Source organism: Myxocyprinus asiaticus, chromosome 2 (genome assembly GCF_019703515.2).
Source record: "Myxocyprinus asiaticus isolate MX2 ecotype Aquarium Trade chromosome 2, UBuf_Myxa_2, whole genome shotgun sequence".
Lineage (NCBI taxonomy): Eukaryota > Metazoa > Chordata > Actinopteri > Cypriniformes > Catostomidae > Myxocyprinus > Myxocyprinus asiaticus.
This window is the reverse complement of record NC_059345.1, coordinates 38,696,591-38,721,211: the sequence shown is the minus strand read 5'-3', so window position 1 is coordinate 38,721,211 and position 24,621 is coordinate 38,696,591. Positions and strand designations below refer to the sequence as shown.

Genomic DNA, 24,621 nt, shown 5'->3' with positions numbered 1-24,621 from the left:
TATAATCGAGATAATTTTGCTGACGATGTAAAATTGAGCAATATTCTGAATATTGCGATGATTTTAATGTGCTTTAATTTGGCCATTAAGTTTCATAGAGCGCATCAGTAGACTAATTTTACGATCCTTCAGGGCTGCACGATTAATCAAAATAACATCAAAATGGTGTGTTGGTCATTTGTGATTATCATTCCACAAAAGGCTGTGATTCATTTGCGCAATTCCAAAAATTTGTAACCGCAACAAGATATTATACAAATCTACAAACGCAGTATCGTATAACAGAAAAGGAGCCGATTACAGCGTTTCAGGAAATGCGGAACATTGTAAACTGTCAAATACACATTGCCTTTTCTGTGTCACAGTGGGAGAATTCCAGTCGAAAGTGATCATCCCTATGCCCTACTCACTACGAAAGACAGAGCTCTTGATGTGGGCACTCTAAAGGGAGCATGGCATCACAGTTTGAATGTAGCCTTCACTAAAAATCTTGTGAAAGGGCCCTTTGTGAAATAATTAACTCTCTTACTCTTGTTTGGAATAACCTTTCGAGTTGCGTCCCCTTCCTGAAGTGCCCTTCAAGGGCGCATAAATGCCGTTTGAAAAACGGCCAATAAAAGCTCCTTGTGAAGTTGAAGTGAATACGACAGCACTTTTGGTGTCAAAATAAAAGCCCCAGTTGGAGGTGAAGTAAACAGGACATTACTTTTGTATAACGCAAATCTAATAATCAGAATAATAATGATAATTCAGCATTATATTATAATAATAAAACCTGAGGTGTCCCACAGTAATAATTTAGTATTATGCAATGTTCAACTGGGGTTTCAATAATAAGTCAGTGAAGTAGCTTTGCACTCCTTGTTCATTCACAAAAATATACAGTATTAGTAAAAACATTTGAAGGATATTTTAAATAATATTTTAAATAATGACTTGTATTAAGCTACTATGTATCATTTTAAATGAAATATAAATATAAAGTTCATATCTTTTTAAAATGATTGAATTTCCTTCTCCCTTGTGTTTATTTAATGAAAAATGAATTATTTTTAAATAGATTTAGATGTAATGTCTTTAAAATATTGAATCTACTTGGCAACAGTGGCTGTTTGGATGAAATGATGGTTCATCTGATTAAAAAACAACTTTTGAGCCATTTTAGAGCAAACACATAATTATCAAGATATATATCGAATATCGTCAATAGGCTGAAAAATATTGAGATTTTTTTTTAAGACATATCACCCAGCCCTAATACTGATTTTGCATGCTGAAGTGAATTAATTCTGCTTGTCTAATAAGCAGCGAGCATGTGTCGTATTTCTGTAAATGTATCCCATAAAATGTTAAATGCAGCAGCCATTGGTTGAATGTAGCATTCAAGTTGGAATGCACTTGGATTCCTGCATTGGGTTGAATTGAATGCTGCATTTTTGCCTGTGTTCAGATTATTAGAGATTTGCAGTAATGAGCCATCACCTAGCTACTCTTTCTCTCTAACTAACTCTGAAGCCCTGTTGCTGCTGTAGTAACTAGTCTTCAAATGCTTACTGAAGTGTAACCCTGAATCACATAAACTGATATAATATGGCAGCACAGGTGCCTCGTGTGGAAACTTGTGGCTATGGCAACATGTAGACTAGTTTCCCTACTCTAAGTGTTTACACTCACTTCAGCTCAGGTCACCAAAGAAAATATTTGTGTTGCAAAATAATGAGCATTGTTGTAATGAAGTAATCATTCCTTTAGCAATTACAGGTTCTGTCATGTTCAGTTAAGTTCTCCCTCTCTTTCCAGGCTGCATGAGGAGATAAAGGACTTTTATGAGTATATTTCTCCTCGTCCAGAGGAGGAGCGCATGAGGCTGGAGGTGGTGGCCAGGATCCAGAGAGTCATCAAGGACCTGTGGCCCAATGCTGAGGTTAGTATTACTCATACTCATAGTTTTAGTTAACCTGATTGTCTGTATGATTGGGAAACGGATTTTGTTTTTCTAAAAATACTAAAACAGTATGATTTTCTTGACTTTTGATTCCGTTAACAGTTTCTGAACTTGCAATTTTGGGTCATTATCAAAATATGGTGACCGACATGTCCCTTGAGTTTTCAGTCATGAAAAAAATTTCAAATAGTCAAGAAACCCCATTTAAAAGGCATAATTCTACAACCTAACCTTTTATGAAATACAATGAAATGGTTTGACTCTATATAGTTTTATACATTTTTTTTATACAGTATATTTAAATTTGCCAATTGGAAAAAAAACCTTGTCCCCCTCATCTGGTACACTACTTATATGACATTTACAGTTATTTGTTTATTTTTGACTCATTTTGTTTTCTAATGTCAAACATTTGTGCAAGGTCAAACAAATGTGCAAAAAAATAAAAAAAAATAAAAGAGTAGTAATTATTAATTTAAATATTTAAAAACAAAAATGTTTGTCCCTTGATTTCATGTCGTTGATGTTTTCAATATTATAAACTTGTGTATTGAAAACACAAAATGTTGTGGAAAGAAATTCCAAGGTCAAAGTTCAGAGGAAGAAGAGGCTGCTCAGATGTGCATATGGTGGCTTTCCACCATGCTGAATAAGTTAGAAATGTACATTTTTTTCACAAGGTTCATTTAAAAAGATCATTTGTGTTTCATTATATAATGTTCATTTGAGATTATTATTTGTAATAAAATTGATTTTATGTATGATTTGTTGATTTTTGTTTGAACAGTGGTGTATGGTTTGTGATGTAATTACAGCAAATGTGTGATTAAATGTGTAAATATGTCATTTATTTCCAAGAATTATGGATGTATTCTAGCAGAAAAATAAACATAGTGGATGTTCAAACAGTTGAATTAATTTAATAGAAAAACTGGAAACTTTACTGCTCAAAATGCTGACAGAATGGCACAAGTAAAAAGTTACCCTTTACCGGTCCACAGGGGAGCCAGGGCCTTCTGTTGCCAAAAAATCTGGATAATGGGCTTAAAAAATAAATATATCTATATAAAAAAGTTGTTTGTTTGTGCAGAAAGAATCCAATGTGTTGTGAAAAATGTCTTGTTTCATTTCTGGTCATATGTGTCTTTATATTTAGCTCAGAGTGCAGGGTAATGTATTTTGAGAGCTGTTTTAATAACATAAGATATCTTGTGCATGTATGGTATAATGGACACATGGTTTCGTTTTCACTTATTTATTATGCCTGATTACTAGAGGCATGTTTATATTTAGATATTGCAGTGTTGTGTTTGTGTCTACCTGCTCTTAATGATTGATGGAATAGAGTTAGCTTGCCCTATTGTGTCTCTGCCTTTGTCTGAATATGGTTGCTTGTCTAATTTTGTAATATTTATTTATGTCAGGTTTGTTAAAAAGAGAATTTTTCCTCAGCTGAAACTAGCATACAGTAACAGCGGCTAATGGCTAAATTTTAATTATTAAAGATCAGTGGGTCTCAGTCACCCTCTTAGTGTAACTCAGGTACTTCATATGAATAGTGTGTCTGTGTAAGAAAAGGTATTCAGTGGTGCTATTTTTGAACCACGCACATGTCATTAAGCCCCTGTGAAACACTGTGTGAATGAATATGGGTGCTTGTTTCAAATTTGTATTTTGTCATCTACATATTTCATGTTTAGTCTTAAATTATATGCATAATTTATTCTGATGCATTGAACATTAACACAATTATTCATTCAGTCAGTTTAATTGAACATACTACTGCCAATCACTGTATACTTTAATGAATATTCAGGGTTAAATACAACTTGAGCTTTATGGACAGCATCTGTGACATGCTGTTGATTACTACTGAAAATAATCGCCCCACAATAAAAAAAAAATAAAATAAAAAAAAACCTTGTCCAAAACCAAAAATTCTGGACACCAGAAATTATTACTTTAATGGTTAGGTATAATTTAACAAATTCTAAATGTTATTATTAGGGGTACACTGAAAAAAAAAACATTCTGTAACTTCACATTTCATTAGAGTAGACGGAGAAGAATTACATAAAAATGTATAGACTATTAAGAAAACATTTTTTAACTATACTGGATAATGCAGCAGCAAAATTAACAGTAATTCCAGTGACAATCTTCAGTGAACGAAGCCAGTTCTATTGGCACTTTTTTCCCCCTCATTGTATGTGGACCTGGAATGCAGAATTAACTCTTTATTGGATCTCTTTTGTGTTCACTTTAGTTGTGTTTAGTTGTTTAAATATTATTGTAATTTAATAATAATGATCATTCATTTATATTATACAATAATACAATTTTGGTCCTAATTTCTCACCTTTAAATCCCTCTGGCTTTTATTTTGGCAGAACATTCCAGGAAGAACCTTGAGCTGTGCTAAAAACAGTAGTACTTCATGAGCCGTGTGCGTGCTATGAGTGTCAACAACAAAGAAGCACTAATTCACTGAAGGATGCGTGTGTATGCAGACGATACATTTACTTATTAAATGCATCCTTTGCGATTCACTAAACTATTTTATGGCTTCAAGAGTCTTTGAATATAATGCACGAGTCATATGGATTACTTTAATGGTGCATTTATGTTTTAAAGTCATATTAGAGCATGACAGTAACGACCATGACACACAATGACACACAATACCTGAGCACTGGAAAACGCTCTTCCTTAATGCGCTAATGACCAAGAGAGTGATCACTTCACTTCTGGGGATGTGTACTTTAATGTTCAACAAAAGCAGTGCTTTTTCTACATGTGAGTTTTTCTGTTATCAGATTTTAAAGTAATAGTTTCTGTTAAAATTTTCGACCTAAATTTTCTGCCTTTTTTTCTCCCTCTTTCGGCCAAAAACCAAAAACAGCAATTTATGCCATTTTAGGCCGTTTGGGTGCATCCCCAATTAAGAACAAGTCTATGGGGCAGTGTGGGGTACATTGTCCCAGACTTCCATTGTTTCTGTAACGGAAGTGTAATTCTCAACACGTATTTTGGTTTGTTTTTACAAATTGTGGGGCGAGTTTAAATTATTTCTGTAGGGAACTGTATGCAGAAAATGTTTTTTCTCCCTGAAAGATATCACTGAAATAAGTGTCCTGAGATATATCACAGTCTCTGTGACAAGCCTAGACTGTGTAAATAGCAAACACCATGGGTTAGGTTCAGACACATTCTTTGCTCAGACAATCAGAAGACTTTAATGTGCATTCCGCCTGTCAATCATTTTGCACATTCTTGTGTAGTTAAAGCGGATCATTTAGGTTTCATATTCATGACAGTTGTCAGACACTTATGTCTACTTTGCATTTTATAGCTCTATTAAATCTGAACAGGATAGGTTCACAGGTGGATTGCTGTTGGGGAAGTTTGCTTCTAACCTCTTCTTTCTGTTGACAGGTTCAAGTGTTTGGCAGCTTCAGCACAGGCTTGTATTTACCTACAAGGTAATGATTTGATGAATTTTTCAGCTATCTCAATTTTTCATGCAGCTCCATAGGTGGGTAGAGTAGCCAAAAACTGTTCTCGAGTAAAAGTACAATTACTTTAAAAAATAATTACTCAAGTAGAAGTAAAAGTACTAACATAAATAATTACTTGAGTAAGAAAGTATCCAATTAAAAGAGTACTCAAGTAGTGAGTAACTCGTTACTTTCACAAATGACATAATAGACGTTAACTCCCCTATATTCCATTACATAATACACATTGAACATGTACTACAGAATTATTATTATTATTATTATTAATGGGACTTCTGTCATCATTCACCATCATGTTGTTCCAAACCCATATGACTTTCTTTCTTCCATGCAACACAATAAGGATATATTAGACGGAATGTTTGCCTGAGGCACTATTTACTTTCAGTGAATGTGTTTTTCCTCAGTATTTTGAAAGTGAATGGTGACTGAGACTGTCAGTCCCTAACATTCTGTCCAACATATTTTGTGTTCCACATAATACAAAGGGTCACACGGGTTTGGAACAACATGAGGGTAGGGAAATGATGACAGAATATTAAATTATGGCTGAGCTATCACTTTAAAGGGATAGTTCACCCAAAAATGAAAATTCTCATGCCATCCCAGATATGAATGACTTCCTTTCTTCTGCAGAACACAAATTAAGATTTTTAGAAGAATATTTTAGCTCTGTAGGCCAAAATTGTGATACTCCAAAAAGCACATAAAGGCAGCATAAAAGTAATCCATAAGACTCCAGTAATTAAATCCATAAACTTCAGAAGCGATGTGATAGGTGTGGGTGAGAAACAGATCAATATTTGTCATTTTTTGCTAGACATTCTTCTCCCTGCCCAGCAGGGGGCGATATGCAGAGAAGTATGTGAATCACCAAAAACACAAGAAGAAATGTGAAGGTGATCTGTTTCTCTGTTTCTCATCCACATCTATCACATCACTTCTGAAGATACTGATTTAACCACTGGAGTCTTATGGATTACTTTTATGCTGACTTATGTGATTTTGTTTAGCTTTAAAATGTTGCCACCCATTCACTTGCATTGTATGGACCTACAGAACTGAGAAGTTCTTCTATAAATCTTCATTTGAGTTCAGCAGATGAAAATGTTATACACATCTGGGATGGCATGAGGGTGAGTAAATAATGAGAATTTTCATTTTTGGGTGAACTATCCCTTTAAGGGCTCTTGTCAGATCTGGATAAATTTGTTAATAAGAGAGGTTTGGAAACATTTCTAGTAATTATTACGGTGAAAACATGAAAATGTCCCACAAGGACATTATGTATAATGCTGAAATATAAACCAAAGCAAGATCATGCTTTATTAATGCCTACTTTCGCTATTTCATAGCTTTTAAAGTCCTGCGTGGATTCTTATTTCAGTGTAGTTACAGTTTTCAGTGTCGAAAGAATTTAGATCATTAGTTCTGTACAGCAGTACCGCCGCTCTCTAAATGCATAGTATGCAGCCTAGTGTGTAGGGCACCAACCCCGGTCGTGGAACACTCGCTGTGTCTGAAACCGCCCCCTATCCACTATATACAGTAGTGCACTATTTCACGTGTCCGCCATTTTGTAGGAGTGTAGGACTGAATTCTGAGTGAGCCACTCGTTCCCTACTTTTTTTTTCACTCATTCTTACACACAATGCACTCTGATTTCGAGTGTACATTTGATGTGCACTCGACGACGGTTAATTGCCCACAATCCACCACGGGGAAGACGTACGAGCTGGGAGTTTAGTGCTTCCTTCACTCCTGCAATGTTTTATTTCATGCTGAATGTATTAAAAATACTTTTTGACAAATCATTACTTTATTAAAATAACATAATAACATATAGAGAGACAAAACATACAGATACATTTTAAAATGTACTCTTTATTTGATCAAATGTGTTTACTCTTTATATTAACACACAGTATATATTAAAGATGACAAACAGAATAGAGATTTATTGTATTAATATATTATGTAATAAGAAAAACAAGTAAGGCCCAAGTATTTTAGAAGTTCATATGTGACAGCCCCAGATCTCCCACACTCGGTGTATACATCAGCGTCCGAATTCACTCACTCATTTCATTCACTCACTGCTGAGATATAGTGCACTCACTGCCATTCACTATATAGGAAATAGTGAATGAGTGAATGATTTCGGACACAGCTACTCTCTTCACCTTATGATTGCCTCGCACCCACACATCTCTCACGCGCGTACCTCGCGCCCCTTGCGATGTTAACATGGATTTATACAGTTAATCCGCCCGGAGTAGCTGCAGTAGTTTCCAGTAAATGCGTAAATACTGCTCATGACATGCGGGATGCAGGACAAAGCGCACTGATTTAAAAATGTACACTTAAAAACTGATGTCATAAGAGACCACTTACATAATCACCCTGAAAATGACCATCACATTACACAGAAAAGCCCGTGTTATCATTAGAGCCAAAACTTACCTCAGCATGCTGCCTTAAAGGAATAGTTCACCCAAAAATGAAAATTTGCTGATAATTGACTGATAATTGAATTTCTTTCTTCATCAATACAGAATTTAAGACTTTTAGGATTTCATTTCAGGCCTCCTCTAAACAATGCAAGTGAATGTCCTCCATGGTCACGCGTCACGTGAAGGAGGAGACAGGAAGCGCGTCATTGATTACATTGTTTTTATTATTATTTGGAAATCTTATATATGTATATTGTTTTGGAGTGTTTTGGTTTGTGAACGGCAGAAGGTTCTCTTGTAAACAATGACGGGCTTCCTGACTCCTCCTCGTGACCTTGCCAACGAGCTTACGTCATCCCTCTCATGAGTGCAAGTCACAGAGATGTACGGAAGTGAACATTTGTAGTTAAAAAGTATATAAGTATTGTTTTGTTTCTAAAAATAATCGATCGTTTGGGTTCAGAAGAACCTTATTTGTCGACTGGAGTCATGAGGATTATTTTGATGCACCCTAAATATATATTTTGGACCATCAAAAAATGGAGGACATTCACTTGCATTGTTTAGAGATGGAGGCCTGAAATAAAATCCTAAAAGTCTTAAATTCTGTTTTGATGAAGAAAGAAACTCAGATACATCTTGGATGGCCTGAGGGTGAGTCAGTTATCAGCAAATTTTCATTTTTGGGTGAACTATACCTTTAAGTTGAAGCTGAGATTTTAATTTTGAAATATCAGCTTGTCTTGGTGTTAAATGAAGGCACTGCATGATGAAACTATTCTTTTTTATTCACTGTGTTGAGTGAAGAAAGTGTTTCACTTTGAAGAGTTTGATGCTGCAGCAGTGACAACTTGAGTGACAGTCTGTGACAGCGCAAAGCCGTGTGAATTTCTGCTCTCGTAAAAGTCCCATTCAATAATCTCTCAATAAATTACACATTAATTAAAATGAAACCCAGTAATGTAACGACAGGTATGCTGCCCATTGTAAATTCCAATAGAAATTGAGTAGTACCCACTTTTAAACCTACTGTAAAAGTAAAACTTTTTTCAAAAAGTTACTCAAGTAATTGTAGCTACCCACCTCTGTGCAGCTCTCACTGCATTTTTAAAACTCTGTGCACAGCAACATCTTCATGATATCTTGAAGAGTCTTAAAAGTAGTTGTAGTTGTGTTAGTAAGAGTACTTTTGTTCCTCTGTCTGCATGTATGAGTGTGTCTGTGTTTCGAGCATTAAGACTTGTAATTTTAGCTCTGCTTATCCTGTGATCCAGTGTGTGCATTTTTTTTTATAAGAGCATTTCACACGTCACTTGTGCCAGACATGCTGCATTTATACACCACCTGGATTACTGAATCATGGCTTAGTGAAATAAATCTTTGTCTATACACACTTGTGCTAGTCACTGAATCAGCTGAGCATAGTACTCTGTTGTAACATACCCAAAGATGTGTGTGGTTTTTTTTTTAATGTTACAATTCTTTCTTGTATTCCAGCTTATTGTGCAGTTTCAACTGTACATAAGCCATTTGTTGGTTTATTTCACCCATTTGTTCATACAACTGATTGAAGACTGGGAAGTTTTCTGGAAATTTGATTGAAAACAGTGATTATTTTTTGGTTTGGTAACACTAGTGTTACGGATATTTCACACTTCAGCTTTAAGTGCCCTTAGGTTTGTTTTTAACTGATAAAAAAAAAAAAAACTGTAGACTTGTAAATCACAAAAACATCAACACACACTCATTTGTGTTATTTACACAGCTGTGTAACAGTTCACTGCATAAGCAGTAACTCTCACAGAGAGAGCTCACTAAAAATGTATGGATTTATATTTTGTCAATTAAATCCATTATTTGTGTGTTTGCTTAATTTTGAACTCTGTCTCTCTTCCTCTTTATTCCAGTGATATAGACTTGGTGGTTTTTGGTAACTGGGAGACTTTGCCTCTCTGGACTTTGGAAGAGGCACTACGCAAGAGACAAGTCGCAGATGAGAACACTGTCAAAGTCCTGGACAAAGCAACGGTGCAGTCTTTAATATGTTGGGGGTGGACATGCTTAGGGCTTTTTTATATTGTCAGACACTTCTGCTTGTCCTTATTAATGCTATGCTTGTCTGTATGTGTGTGAAGGTCCCTATTATCAAACTGACAGACTTGCACACAGAGGTCAAAGTGGACATCAGCTTTAATGTACAAAGTGGTGTGAAAGCTGCAAACCTCATCAAAGAATTCAAACAGGTGAGTGCAATCAGGGTGATTACATCAATGGGTTACACACTAAAAGGTTTTTCAATCTTAATTAAGGTGGTTTTCATACTGGGCACGTGTGCTGCGGTCCGAATCTGAGTGTGATTGTACCCAACGACCCCCGCAGAGTTGGTCTGGTTTCAGACTTTCAGATTCTGTCGAAACCCGGTGCTTTTCCATCATCAACTTGCATCATCACAAATGTGCACATGATGGAGAAAACAACGCCGGCTGCTGGTGTTTTTTTATTTTTTATTTTTTATTTTTTATAATTTGGTGTCATTATGCACACCAGAGTGAATGACACTTGCGCCTCTGTGCATCGCATGCCATAATTCAGCAGATATGCATGTCCAGGAGAAGGCGACTTTATATAATGCTTGCAAATTTTTTGTTTTTTGAGGAGACAGCTGATTGCAGGCAGTATTTGCAGCGCTGCTTATGTTCCCCTGCCACTCATGCTGCACGTGTGTCTGTGTTTTTGTGCAGCTGATGATGTCGTTCGGCAAACATGCATGCACAAATTATTGTACTTCCTGAACAAGTGTGAACTCGAGTACAGCTTGCTTTTTCAATCATGCGAACCGTGCCACAGTTCCATTGCAAGGTAGTCTCTGACTCGGTACCACGGCCCACAAAACTTCTTTCATATTACCCATTTTCCATGCAAACTGTGCTCCGTTTCAGACTAAACTTCCAGAGTAAAATCCCCATAAAAGTGAAACAGAAATGCTGATTTTGAATTAAGCTGTTTAGGTTTTAGAAACAGTCATGTGAATCAAATACATTAGAACTTGACCAGGGGCCACGGCATACCCTCCTCACAGATTCATGTTCTTACTTGTTTGAATTTGTATGTGTGTTTCAGCAATTCCCCGTGTTACCATACCTGGTGCTGGTTTTGAAACAGTTTTTACTGCAGAGAGAGCTGAATGAAGTTTTCACCGGAGGAATCGGATCATACAGTTTATTCCTCATGGCTGTCAGCTTCTTACAGGTAACACACTTCTACACATTCACTCACATGTACACACACATACATTTACAAGCATCTTAATAAATACTAACATACACTCACTGAGCACTTTATAAAAACACTATGGTCCTAATAAAGTGCCTGACATTTTCTTGTTGCTGTTGTAGCCCATCTGCCTCAAGGTTCAACTTGCTGTCCTGCTATTGATGCTATTCTGCTCACTACAATTGTACAGAGCACTTATCTGAGTTACTGTCAGCTTGAACCAGTCTTAACAAGGCGTTTCCATCCGCAGAAATGCCGCTCACTGTATATTTTTTGTTTTTGGCACCATTCTGAGTAAAAACTAGGGACTGTTGTGCGTGAAAATCCCAGGAGATCAGCAGTTACAGAAATACTCAAACCAGCCCATCTGGCACCAACAATCATGCCACAGTCCAAATCACTGAGATAAAAAAATGTTTCCCATTCTGATGGTTGATGTGAACATTAACTGAAGCTCCTGACCCTTATCTGCGTGATTTATGCATTGCATTGATGCTACACGATTGGCTGATTAGATAATCGCATGAATATGTAGGTGTACATGTGTTCCTAATAAAGTGCTCAGTGAGTGTACACTCTGCAAACACATCTTCTCCAAAGTCAGATCGTCCTATCGGGGGGCGGTGATCACGTTCAAACCAACGGTATTACCGCTGGTTGGACGCTAGGTGGTACTATGGGGTAATTTTCGTTAAGCAGGGTTAGGGTTAAGCCTACACAATAGGGGGCCTGGGTAGCTCAGCGAGCATTGACACTGACTACCACCCCTGGAGTCGCAAGTTCGAATCCAGGGTGTGCTGAGTGACTCCAGCCAGGTCTCCTAAGCAACCAAATTGGCCCGGTTGCTAGGGAGGGTAGAGTCACATGGGGCTCTCGGTGGGGCACGTGATGAGTTGTGCGTGGATGCCGCGAAGAATAGCGTGGGGTCTCCACATGCGCTATGTCTCCGCGGTAACGCGCTCAACAAGCCACATGATAAGATGCGCGGATTGACGTTCTCAGACGTGGAGGCAACTGAGATTCGTCCTCTGCCACCCGGAGTGAGGCGAGTCACTACGCCACCACGAGGACTTAGTGCACATTGGAAATTGGGCTTCCAAATTGGGGAGGGAAAAAAATAATAAAAAATTAAGCCTACACAATAAAGTAAGACACCTTGATTTCAAACTTTGAACTTTATTTTGTATTTATTTTCAATAAAAATTCAAATGAAACTGGAAAAAAATTAAGTGCAATTAAAATGTGTGTTGTTCAACTTTTTGAAAGATGGCTTTACAATAGTTGTGAAGGACAACATCTCTTTAGAAACTAACCTACTTCATCCATGCATTCTCTACCAGTCACGTATTTCGTTGTCTGGGAAAATACATCATGTGTGTGAATAAACTTGTTTTGTTCCCTCCTTCACGATATATATATATATATATATATATATATATATATATATATATATATATATATATATATATATATATATATATATATATATATATATATATATCGCAATATCCAATTACATCGGCAACCCCGGGCTGAGGGATCGGTGAATATTCTTGCTTTAGTGATGTTGCATTGAAAATTAAATCAGTTTATTTAAAAAACGAAAAACTTAAATCAAATACATTTCTAAATTCAAATTGCACTCCAAATGAAACGAAAAAGCAATTAAAATAACGAAGTGATCAAAAAAAATATATACAGTTGTGCTCAAAAGTTTGCATACTCTGGCAGAAATTGTGAAATTTTGGCATTGATTTTGAAAATATGACTGATCATGCTAAAAAAACTGTTTTTTATTTAAGGATAGTGATCATATGAAGCCATTTATTATCACATAGTTGTTTGGCTCCTTTTTAAATCATAATGATAACAGAAATCACCCAAATGGCCCTGATCAAAAGTTTACATACCCTTGAATGTTTGGCCTTGTTACAGACACACAAGGTGACACACACAGGTTTAAATGGCAATTAAAGGTTAATTTCCCACACCTGTGGCTTTTTAAATTGCAGTTAGTGTCTGTGTATAAATAGTCAATGTGTTTGTTAGTTCTCACGTGAATGCACTGAGTAGGCTAGATACTGAGCCATGGGGAGCAGAAAAGAACTGTCAAAAGACCTGTGTAACAAGGTAATGGAACTATATAAAGTTGGATAAGGATATAAAAAGATATCCAAATCCTTGAAAATGCTAGTCAGTACTGTTCAATCACTTATTAAGAAGTGGAAAATTCAGGGATCTCTTGATATCAAGCCAAGGTCAGGTAGACCAAGAAAGATTTCAGCCACAACTGCCAGAAGAATTGTTCGGGATACAAAGAAAAACCCACAGGTAACCTCAGGAGAAATACAGGCTGCTCTGGAAAAAGACGGTGTGGTTGTTTCAAGGAGCACAATACGACGAAACTTGAACAAAAATGTGCTGCATGGTCGAGTTGCCAGAAAGAAGCCTTTACTGCGCCAATGCCACAAAAAAGCCCGGTTACAATATGCTCAACAACACCTTGACACGCCTCACAGCTTCTGGCACACTGTAATTTGGAGTGACGAGACCAAAATAGAGCTTTATGGTCACAACCATAAGCGCTATGTTTGGAGAGGGGTAAACAAGGCCTATAGTGAAAAGAATACCATCCCCACTGTGAAGCATGGTGGTGGCTCACTGATGTTTTGGGGGTGTGTGAGCTCTAAAGGCACGAGGAATCTTGTGAAAATTGATGGCAAGATGAATGCAGCATGTTATCAGAAAATACTGGCAGACAATTTGCATTCTTCTGCACGAAAGCTGCGCATGGGACGCTCTTGGACTTTCCAGCACAACAATGACCATAAGCACAAGGTCAAGCTGACCCTCCAGTGGTTACAGCAGAAAAAGGTGAAGGTTCTGGAGTGGCCATCACAGTCTCCTGACCTTAATATCATCGAGCGACTCTGGGGAGATCTCAAACGTGTGGTTCATGCAAGAAGACCAAAGACTTTGCATGACCTGGAGGCATTTTTCCAAGACGAATGGGCAGCTATACCACCTGCAAGAATTTGGGGCCTAAGACAACTATTACAAAAGACTGCACACTGTCATTGATGCTAAAGGGGGCAATACACAGTATTAAGAACTAAGGGTATGCAGACTTTTGAATAGGGGTCATTTCATTTTTTTCTTTGTTGCCATGTTTTGTTTTATGATTGTGCCATTCTGTTATAACCTACAGTTGAATATGAATCCCATAAGAAATAAAAGAAGTGTGTTTTGCCTGCTCACTCATGTTTTCTTTAAAAATGGTACATACATTACCAATTCTCCAAGGGTATGCAAACTTTTGAGCACAACTGTATATAAGTAACCACCTTTCCATTTACCATCAGGCAAGTATCCATCTAAACATGCAGGTGGAAAATTACTCACACAAATGAAGACATAAAAACAATTATAAATGTAAACATAATAATTAAAATGATGTTAATAATCACTGAAATATAAATCATGGTTCAAGGTGTTTTTTTGTTTGTTTTTGTAATTATACATACATAAATACATATATATATATATATATATATATATATATATATATATATATATATACACAAACAACATTTAAACCCCACAACCACCCCTCTCAATCCCCAACACCGCCGCCAGACAAACATCCCTGTAGTCACACATGAGTAGATATGCAGAAAAAAAGCAAACAAACACAGAAACAAAAAAAAAAATATATATATATATATATATATATATATATATATATATATATATTAGAATTAGATAATTAGAATTAGAATACCTTTATTGTCATTGCACAACTGTACAATGAAATTTAGTGCTTCTCCTCGGTGCACACATACATGAAAACATACATACAACAGATAAAGACAAAAGGGCATAAAAATATACAAAAATATAAATAGTCAATCAATAAAAAGCAGTAGTATTATTGCACAACCCTGTAACTAATAATGTGTGTAGTCTCCTTATAGAGTTCAATTCTTTGATGGTGCTCGGATAAAAACTGTTCATGAGTCTGGAGGTGCGTGTCTTAAGAGACCGATAGCGCGTTCCAGATGGCAGCAGAGTGAAGAGGTGGTTGCCGGGGTGAGAAGAGTCCTTTATTATGTTTCTGGCCCGACATAAACATTTTGTTTTATAAATGTCCTCAAGTGAAGGCAACTGTGAGTATAATAATCATACTCAACCAAAACTACACTACTCTCTCCACGCCCCACCCCGAGAGCCCTCCAAAAACTCCCAAGTAATTGCCCCATTTCCCGACAAAAAAATCTAAGTTACCCCGTCTTCCCAATGACACCTTTTCAAAAGCTGCCACCCTCTCCATCTCCGTGCACCACTCCAGAAATGGGGGTGCACCAGCTGACCGCCAGCCCCTCAAAATAATCTGCCTGGCGATCATCACACAGGTCAGAACCCAATTCTCTGTGACTATTCCCCACATCGATGACCGCCCCATCGCCCAAAACACAAAGTCTGGGGCAAAACGAAACCCGAGTGCCCACCACATCACACACAAAATTCTGAACCTTCAACTAGAATTTCTGGATCTCAGTACACCACCAAAAAACATGGGCCATGTTTCCATCCTCCGACTTGTATCACCAGCAGGTGGGTGTGTCTTTAAGACCAAGCTTATACAATCTAGAGGGGGTCCAATAAAATCTATGTAAAATCTTGAATTGCATAAGGGAAACCCTTGCATCTCTAGATGCAGACTTGATGTTTTTTAGAATCCAAGCCTACACTCCCTCCTCCAATACCAAGTTGTAATCTTTCTCCCATAATCTCTTGATAGAAGTTAAAGCTCCATCCCCCAGACTCTGAATTAGCAGGGAGTAATACACTGCCTCGTGACCTTTTCCAAAAGCAGTAATCACCACTCCCAGAGTATCTGCCACTTTAGGGGGGTGTATGCTACTCCCAAAAATAGTACAGAGTAGGTGGTGCAGTTGTAAATACCTATAAAACTGAGGTCTGGGGATCCCAAAATGTTGGACCAAATTCTCAAAAGATCTCAACACTCCACTCTCATACAGGTCACCGAGTGTATTAACCTCCCTCACAATCCACTCTGACCAGCAGAAAGGGGACTTATTAATACATAATTTTGGGTTCTGCCATATGCTTGAGGCAACATTTAAATAAATGTCAGAGTTAAACACTCTGGACACTTTTGTCCATACCGAGTGCAAATGCGAAATAACAGGGTATAGCTTCTCAGAGTAGTTTGATAGAGATGCTTTGCAATTGCAAAATAGGGGCAAGAACTTCCTGTTTAATACCAAACCAGGGAGGGATCTAACGGTTCCACAATGTTTCTAATTTCTTTATCAGTAGACGAAGACGTGGAACTATAAAGATCAAGATAGAATTCTTTAAAAGCATTATTAATATCAATGGCCGAGGTAAAAATTTCACCACCAGCAAATTTCACTGAGGGAATGGCAGAAAAATACTCTCTCTGCTTTATATATCTAGCCAAAAGCTTCCCTGCTTTGTCCCCAGACTCAAAATATGACTGTCTTGCCCTAAATAACCAAAACTCCACCTTCCACGACAAAATAGTGTTATATCTGTATTTCAATCGGGTCAATTCTCTGAGGCCATCAGACGACATTCGTCACTTTAGTTCTGTCTCGGTATTTTTAATATTCTCTTCCAACTCCACGAATTCTTGTGCTTTGTAAAGTTGCGCACCCTCCAATATTTGAGAGAATGTAGGGGTGTACTGATATCCAGGTTCAGCACGATAAGCCAGAGCTTCAATCGCTCATGATCATGTAAAAGCAATCGATGAAAAGTTAATATTTGTACAGAAGTGAACATGTTTAGTTAAAAAGTATATAAGTATTGTTTTGTTTCTAAAAATAATCAATCATTTGGGTTCAGGAGAACTTTATTTGTCATGTGGATTATTTTGATGCACCCTAAATATGCATTTTGGACCGTCAAAAAATGGAGTACATTCACTTGCATTGTTTAGAGGAGGCCTGAAATGAAATCCTGAAAGTCTTAAATTCTGTTTTGATGAAGAAAGAAACTCGGATACATCTTGGATGATACAAGATTCCTCAGACATTCAAACGAATGTTCAGTGAGCCAGCTATTTCATAAGTGCAGGTGATGACCTAATCATTCCAATGTCCTGCAAAAAATACTCCACGAAACAAACTCCATCCAATAGGAGGCAAAAGCACAAAGAACAAGCAGATTCATCCACATCTCTCCCGAAGGAGTGTTATTCCACAAAACAAACTCCAGCCGCTAGGCGGAACCAGCACAAAGAGAAACAGAAAAGGCGCCCAGCTTCCTCGGACGGTCAAGTGTATGTTCAGCGAGACAAGCCCACTTGGAAGCACATGAGAAACACACCATGACTTCCTCAGTCCATTGATTTTATGAAAGACATCGCTTGTTGTGGGCATGTAAATATTTTGTGGCCATACTTAGTTTCTATTCTCAATTTGGCCAGGAACTTCAGTTTAAAAGCGCACCTTCGTCGATGCAAATGTTTCTTGAAGGAGTGTTACTACACAAAACAAACTCCAGCCGCTAGGTGGAACCAACACAAAAAGAAACAAAAAAGGCGCCCAGCTTCCTCAGACAGTCAAGTGTATGTTCAGCGAGACCAGCTCACTTGGGGGCAACATGAAAATCACCAAATGGTTTACTCACCCCATTGTTTCTATGAAAGACAATGCTTGCTGTGGGCATGTAAATACTTTGCGGCCATCCTTAGTATCTATTTTCAATTTGGCCGGAAACATCAGAGCAAAAGCGATTTTCCATTGATGTAAGAGTTTCTTGCATTCCTTGAATCGATCACGTTTCTCTCTTGTCGAATTTGCAAAATCTGGGAAGAACATGCTGTGATTCTTCCAAGAAGCACCTCGCCTCACGCAAAACAAGATCTTTATCGGATGATCTCAGAAATTTGGCTAGAATTGATCGGGGTGTGTCTCCCTCAGCCGATCTCCAGGCCGGGACTCTGTGAGCTTGCTCGATTTCCAGCTTATGGCCTGTTATGTCAAGCAGACTCGGGAAGAGCTCATCTAGGAATTTCACCATATCTCTGCCTTCTTCATGCTCAGGAATTCCAACAATTCAGACATTGTTTCACCGATTACGATTCTCCAAATCCTCCAGTTTTTCCCAAACGTGTTCCAAGTCTATCTTTGTCGCTAGCGGGTTAGCAGCTAATTCCTTCTCCGATGACTCCAGATAATCGATCCATCTCTCGACGTCCCCGATTCTTTTAACCAACTCAGAGAATTTAGTTTCCATTGCAGGAATCGATCAACGTATTACAGCAAGATCCTCTAAGTCAGCAACAACTTTCGTCAGCATCACAGACATGCTCGCCAGTTGCTTCTGAATTTCTCCTGTTGCACCGTCCAAACCGAGTCCCTGGTCTGCGGGCGTGTCTGAGGTATCCGCTTGAGCACGTAAGTGTCTTTTAATATCTCCAGAGCCCGAGGATTTTGAATTATTTGCCATGTTGACTTCAAAGCACAGATATGTTGCAGGGTGTATCGAATCTCACCGGTTTATGACATAAAACTAATTAAAAACTAGCAAAGTGCGCAGAGCTCGCCGTTTACATGTCCGCTCTTTGCATAGCATCACGTGACTCCAGGTGAACATGTTTTTGTATTATTTTATGTTTTAATCACAGATGAATAGGATGCAGAGTTGTGGTCTAAATGAACTGCTTTGTGGAAATGAAGCAAACTGAACGTAAAGCACCTCCTGAGATGAGATGTCTGAGGTCATTTGCAGCACTCATAGATGATACTGTTCTTGCAAAAAAAAAATTCAGAAGACAGAAACAAAGAAAGAGTGAGAACCTTTTACATGCGCGTGTTCCACGAGACTGCGCACATCTGTACAAACAGCGAGTCATACATGCGCATAGACGGCTTTTTTGTCATCTGTTCTTAATAATATAATAAAGTGTGTTTCTTCAAGCGCGTGTCTGTGTGCCTACGGGCAAATTATTTGTATTATTAATTTGATAATAATAATAGCCTAATAATAATAATTTAATACATTAATAGGAAAACGAGACAAATATTGTCTTGACATCATCAAAGGCATCAGCTATTGGTGATCACTCTGACCATCGCCTATCCCCGAGATCATCGTCTATCGGCACAACCCTAACATACATATTTCACATATGAATGAATAGAAATACATACTCAACACTGTGGAAAAAGGAGGATGTAACGCTTTTCTTTGTGAGCATCAGATCTTTTGAATGTTGCTTCATCTGTTATTGCTAATATGTGCCTCAGCAAATCCACTATTTCATGATTATTATTTATAGACTCTTGGGCACCAGTACATTTTCATTACATTTGTAACTACTTTATTTACTATTATTTAGATGCACTACCGAGAGGATGTGTGTAGTCCAAACTCAAACCTGGGTGTGCTGCTGATTGAGTTTTTTGAGCTGTATGGTCGGCATTTTAACTACCTGAAGACGGGGATCAGGATCAAAGACGGTGGCTCATATGTGGCCAAAGATGAAGTGCAGAAAGGCATGCTGGATGGGTACAGACCCTCTATGCTTTACATTGAGGATCCTTTGCAGCCAGGTACATACACAAACACATTTACGTTTAGAAGGCATGCACACAAATACTTTTAAAACAGTTAAATGGTGGAGACAATCTGCAGATCTGGATGGATACCAACACTGTCTGTTTGTGTGTGTCTGTGTGCCACAGGTAATGATGTCGGGCGAAGTTCGTATGGGGCGATGCAGGTGAAAGACGCTTTTGATTATGCTTACGTTGTCTTAAGTCATGCTGTATCCCCTATCGCCAAGTACTATCCTAACAACAAGTCAGAGAGGTGAGACAAAGAAACATGTAAAAGATACAGACTTGTTGTGAGAGTGTATGTATAAGTGTATGCATGTGTGTGTGTGTGTGTACTTCAATTTCTTAGTAGTTGTAGTTGATCTGAACACTTTTGTAGATGTTGCCGTTGTCATTGTTATTAAATGTTATAATTTTTAACTTAAATGCATCTGAGATTTAAAATCAAGGTCTACTTAAGATAGGATTTATGTCCAACTAGTGGTGCTTTCTAAGCATCACTGTTACAATTGCTCATACTTTGATATAATAAAAAGTTATAATATATAAATAAAATTACATTGAATCTTACTCATAATTGAACAAATCACTAATCCAAATTAATCTTTGCATAACACACTAGTTATGTGTTTGTGCTATAGAATTGAATGACCTTGTGTGGCTTGTTTAGGAGGAGTTTGCTATTATTTCTCTAAGCTATCAGAATATCATGGAGACCTGTGAATGGGTTCCTTTGACATGAGCCAGTAAGCAAGCATCTAGCAACCACCCAGAGCACTCTACCAACAACTCAGCAATGTGTTAAAACACTCAAAACCCTGTAGCAACCGCAACACAACAGTATTATGGTGGCAAGTTGTGCACGTGCAAACACCACTGTTTTTGTCAAAAAATGTACAATTTTGTTTTTATTTCTTCCACAGCATTCTTGGTAGAATAATACGTGTCACTCAGGAAGTAGCAGAGTACCGTGACTGGATCAGTGAACACTGGGGTCAGCAGAGCAATAGTGAGCCTGTCCTCTACTGTAATGGTACGACAATAACTTTGATACCTGAGCTCATTTGAAACATTTTGAAATCTTCCCCTTAGAGGTTAAATAAGTTGATCAGGGATACATTCTCAGTTCTTTCTAGTTCTCTTTTAAAGATCTCTTGTGTATCGGTCTCTGAAAAACTGAATATAAATTTTTTCCTGCATAGGAAATGATGTTACACTCACATCACTTGAGCCTAAGGAACTTGATGAGTGTAATAATAACCTTTCAGAAGAGGTTGTGATGCTTCCTCCAGTTCCCCGGAGCAAAGTGTCATCTAACTCCTCCTCTCCTCCCCCATCTTCACCTTCATCACCATCATCATCCCAATCCTCAATGGCTTCTAGTTCAAGTGATGCAGTAAGTGTGCAATCTGTACTCATACAGACACGTAATGTGTCAATTTGAACCAGAATTTTTTTTGGACTGACTCTAATTAATGTCATTTGTCATGAATTGCTTTCTGCAGGACTCTGATGGAACACCCTATAAGACGGTGAAAGCGATGGGTGGGCGGAGCTCCAGCTCTTACATTGAGAATACTGAGAGGAATCTGTCCAATCACAGATCACAGAATCATTCACCAACAATGCCCATCCTGACTAATAAGGGCAGTAAGGTAGGGAAATGTTGGAAATTGCTATCATTCCATTTATGAGAGAGTTGTAATGTTTTTGGTACAAATTTATTTGTAGACTTAAAGGGATAGTTCACCAAAAAAATGAAAATTCTCATCATTTACTCACCCTAATGCCATTTCAAACGTGTATGACTTTCTTCTGCAGAACACAAACATTTTTAGAAGAATATTTCAGCTCTGTAGGTCCATACAATGCAAGTGAATGGTGACCAAAACTTTGAAGCTCCAAAAAACACAAGGTCTGCATAAAAGTAATCCATAAGACTCCAGTGGTTAAATCCATATCTTCAGAAGCAATATAATAGGTGTGGGTAAAAAACAGACCAACATTTGCATGTATGGATCTACAGAGTTGAAATGTTTTTCTAAAAATCTTTGTGTTCAGCAGAAGAAAGAATGTCACACATTTGGGATGCCATGAGGGTGAAGAAATGATGAATTTTCATTTTTGGGTAAACTATCCTATTAAAAATCTTAAGGTGAATTTCATGTTGTTTTTTCCTATTTTATTTAGAGTCGACAGCGTGCAAAGAAAAGTACTCAAGCACCACAGAACAACCCCAGCAAGATCCAGCAAAACAGCAAGCCTCATCACAAAGCCCATACAAAGAGGAAACCTCAGCGTGAGGTAGCGCACGAGGACCAATGTAGATAGGGAAAGCTGTTCTTGCAGTCTCACACCTGCTCTTACCATCTTTGACCACAGATGGGTGCTGATGGCATCATTTATCTCTCCGGTCCCCATTGTTCAAGGGAAGTGTGTGACTTTGTAGCTGGAAAAGGAAAAGAACAAAACAAAACAAAAAAAGAATTCAAATGGGGTGTAGACCACATGTGGCAGAGTTTAGGCCTGTACTCCACTGGCTTCTGCACAGCTTCTGCTCACTGCTCATGGGGGGGGGGGAGGGGGGGGCTGCACTGCTGTGCTGAAGGGCTCCCCCTGGTGATGTGGAGGACTAGAGAATGTAGGAGAGAGAATTTAACTTGAGTAATACCTGAAGCCCTGAACTTTTGCCTCACTGAGGAAAACTGACATTACAGATGACTCGAATTATAAAAAAAAGTTATATTAAAAGTACAAAGATTTTAAAATGTCTAAAAACATGAAAATGTAATTAGTACCACAGAAATTATGCGTTTTTTTTTTTTTTTTTTTTTTTTTTTTGAAGAGTGGTTCTTTTTGACATGTATGGATTATAAAAATATTTGTACAAGAAAAGAAAAAAAACTAAAGCAAAAAAAAAAAAAAAAAATATGATCAAACATGAAAAAGGTTTCATAAGACTTTTATAGCATTGTACAACTTTTGCCATGCTATAGATGTACACACATTAACACTGCATCTCCTCAGAGTAATGTACAGGTTTGGGTTCAATTGCCAACACTTACCATGAGCCTTTGTTATTATATTGTTTTTGTGTAATATTGTGGATGGGCAGTGGAGGTGTTTGAAAGAGAGGCAGACTGTTAGCAGTAGACTGCGCATGCAGGTGTCATGTAAACACACAGTTGTGTGTATTGGAGTGCAAGTAATATATGTGTGAGCGATTGTGCTTGCATGAGTTTTGCTGTCTGTCAAAGAGAGGGGAAAAAGTGTAGAACTTTGAAGAACACTATTAACCTTACCATGTTTAAAAGATTACAGCTGTGGTTTTCAGTCTGCTGCTCTGAATGATCTGCCCATCACAAAATAGTTTGTGTTTATTAACGTATTTATTTTTATCAGTGACAAAAAAAAACAATGACAGTGGATTTCTATATGCAAACAGTAGTGGCCGGATATGTTTTATGTCCTGTCTTAAGGCTAGGGGGCATAACATGATTGTTGCTTGTCATGTATGGTCATATTTAATTTTTTTTTTTTTTTTTTTTTTTTTTGTCAGGTACCCTTTTTTGATAACTGTTGAGTGACCAAGGTTATTTCTAAAATTTGAAAGTTAATTTAAACAGTGATATAGAAAAGTGGGTTAAACATTTTAATTTATGGCTAGTCTACTGAAAGAGAGATGGGGTACATTTTCTTGTGTGTTTGATTTCATTTTTTTTTTTTTTTCATTCCACAGCTAGTTGAGGTATTTCTAAAAATGCCTATTCTCTATTATGGCAGTTCATCAGATAAACAGTAGGTGTTGGTGTAATCATACACTTATTCCCCTTTGACACTTTTCTTATGTTCTTTTATTTTCCTTTTATTCAATTCTTTAATAGTAGAGAAGATAATCTTTGAGGTAATATTTGTTACTCCCCCTGTATTATAGAGTTTATACACCGATAAGCCACAACATTAAAACCACCTGCCTAATATTGTGTAGGTCCCCCTCGTGCCACCAAAACAGCGCCAACCCGCATCTCAGGATAGCATTCTGAGATGATATTTTCTCACCACAATTGCACAGAGCGGTTATCTGAGTTACTGTAGACTTTGTCAGTTCAAACCAGTCTGGCCATTCTCTGTTGACCTCTCTCATCAACAAGGCATTTCCATCTGCAGAACTGCCGGTCACTGGATGTTTTTTGTTTTTGGCACCATTCGGAGTAAATTCTAGAGACTGTTGTGCGTGAAAATCCCAGGAGATCAGCAGTTACAGAAATACTCAAACCAGCCCGTCTGGCACCAACAATCATACCACGGTCGAAATCACTGAGATCAAATTTCTTTCCCCATTCTGATGGTTTATGTGAATATTAACTGAAGCTTCTGACCTGTATCTGCATGATTTTATGCACTGCACTGCTGCCACACGATTGGCTGATTAGATAATCTCATGGCATGATTATTGGTGCCAAATGGGCTGGTTTGAGTATTTCTGTAACTGCTGATCTCCTGGGATTTTCACACACAACAGTCTCTAGAATTTACTCCGAAGGGTGCCAAAAACAAAAAATATCCAGTGAGCGGCAGTTCTGTGGACAGAAATGCCTTGTTGATGAGAGAGGTCAACAAAGAATGGCCAGACTGGTACAAACTGACAAAGTCTACGGTAACTCAGATAACCGCTCTGTACAATTGTGTAGAGAAGAATGTTATAACAAAATGTTATTCTGAGATGCGGGTTGGCACTGTTTTAACAGCACGAGGGGGACCAACACAATATTAGGCAGGTGGTTTTAATGTTGTGGCTGATCAGTGTATGATGCTAT

General features: G+C 37.8%; 1 protein-coding gene across 1 annotated transcript in view; it reads left to right on the top strand.

Annotated features, from left to right (window-relative positions):
- Positions 1-24,348, top strand: part of LOC127411671 (terminal nucleotidyltransferase 4B-like) — a 43,785-nt gene extending 19,437 nt beyond the window's left edge. The window contains exons 2-12 of the mRNA XM_051647388.1: positions 1,801-1,924; positions 5,381-5,427; positions 9,824-9,944; positions 10,052-10,159; positions 11,037-11,165; positions 19,585-19,798; positions 19,931-20,057; positions 20,728-20,837; positions 21,007-21,200; positions 21,310-21,459; positions 21,995-24,348. Of these exons, the coding sequence (XP_051503348.1) occupies positions 1,801-1,924; positions 5,381-5,427; positions 9,824-9,944; positions 10,052-10,159; positions 11,037-11,165; positions 19,585-19,798; positions 19,931-20,057; positions 20,728-20,837; positions 21,007-21,200; positions 21,310-21,459; positions 21,995-22,135 (1,465 nt within the window). The 3' untranslated portion in view covers positions 22,136-24,348. The remainder of the gene's footprint in view (positions 1-1,800; positions 1,925-5,380; positions 5,428-9,823; positions 9,945-10,051; positions 10,160-11,036; positions 11,166-19,584; positions 19,799-19,930; positions 20,058-20,727; positions 20,838-21,006; positions 21,201-21,309; positions 21,460-21,994) is intronic.
- The last annotated feature ends 273 nt before the right edge of the window (positions 24,349-24,621 follow it).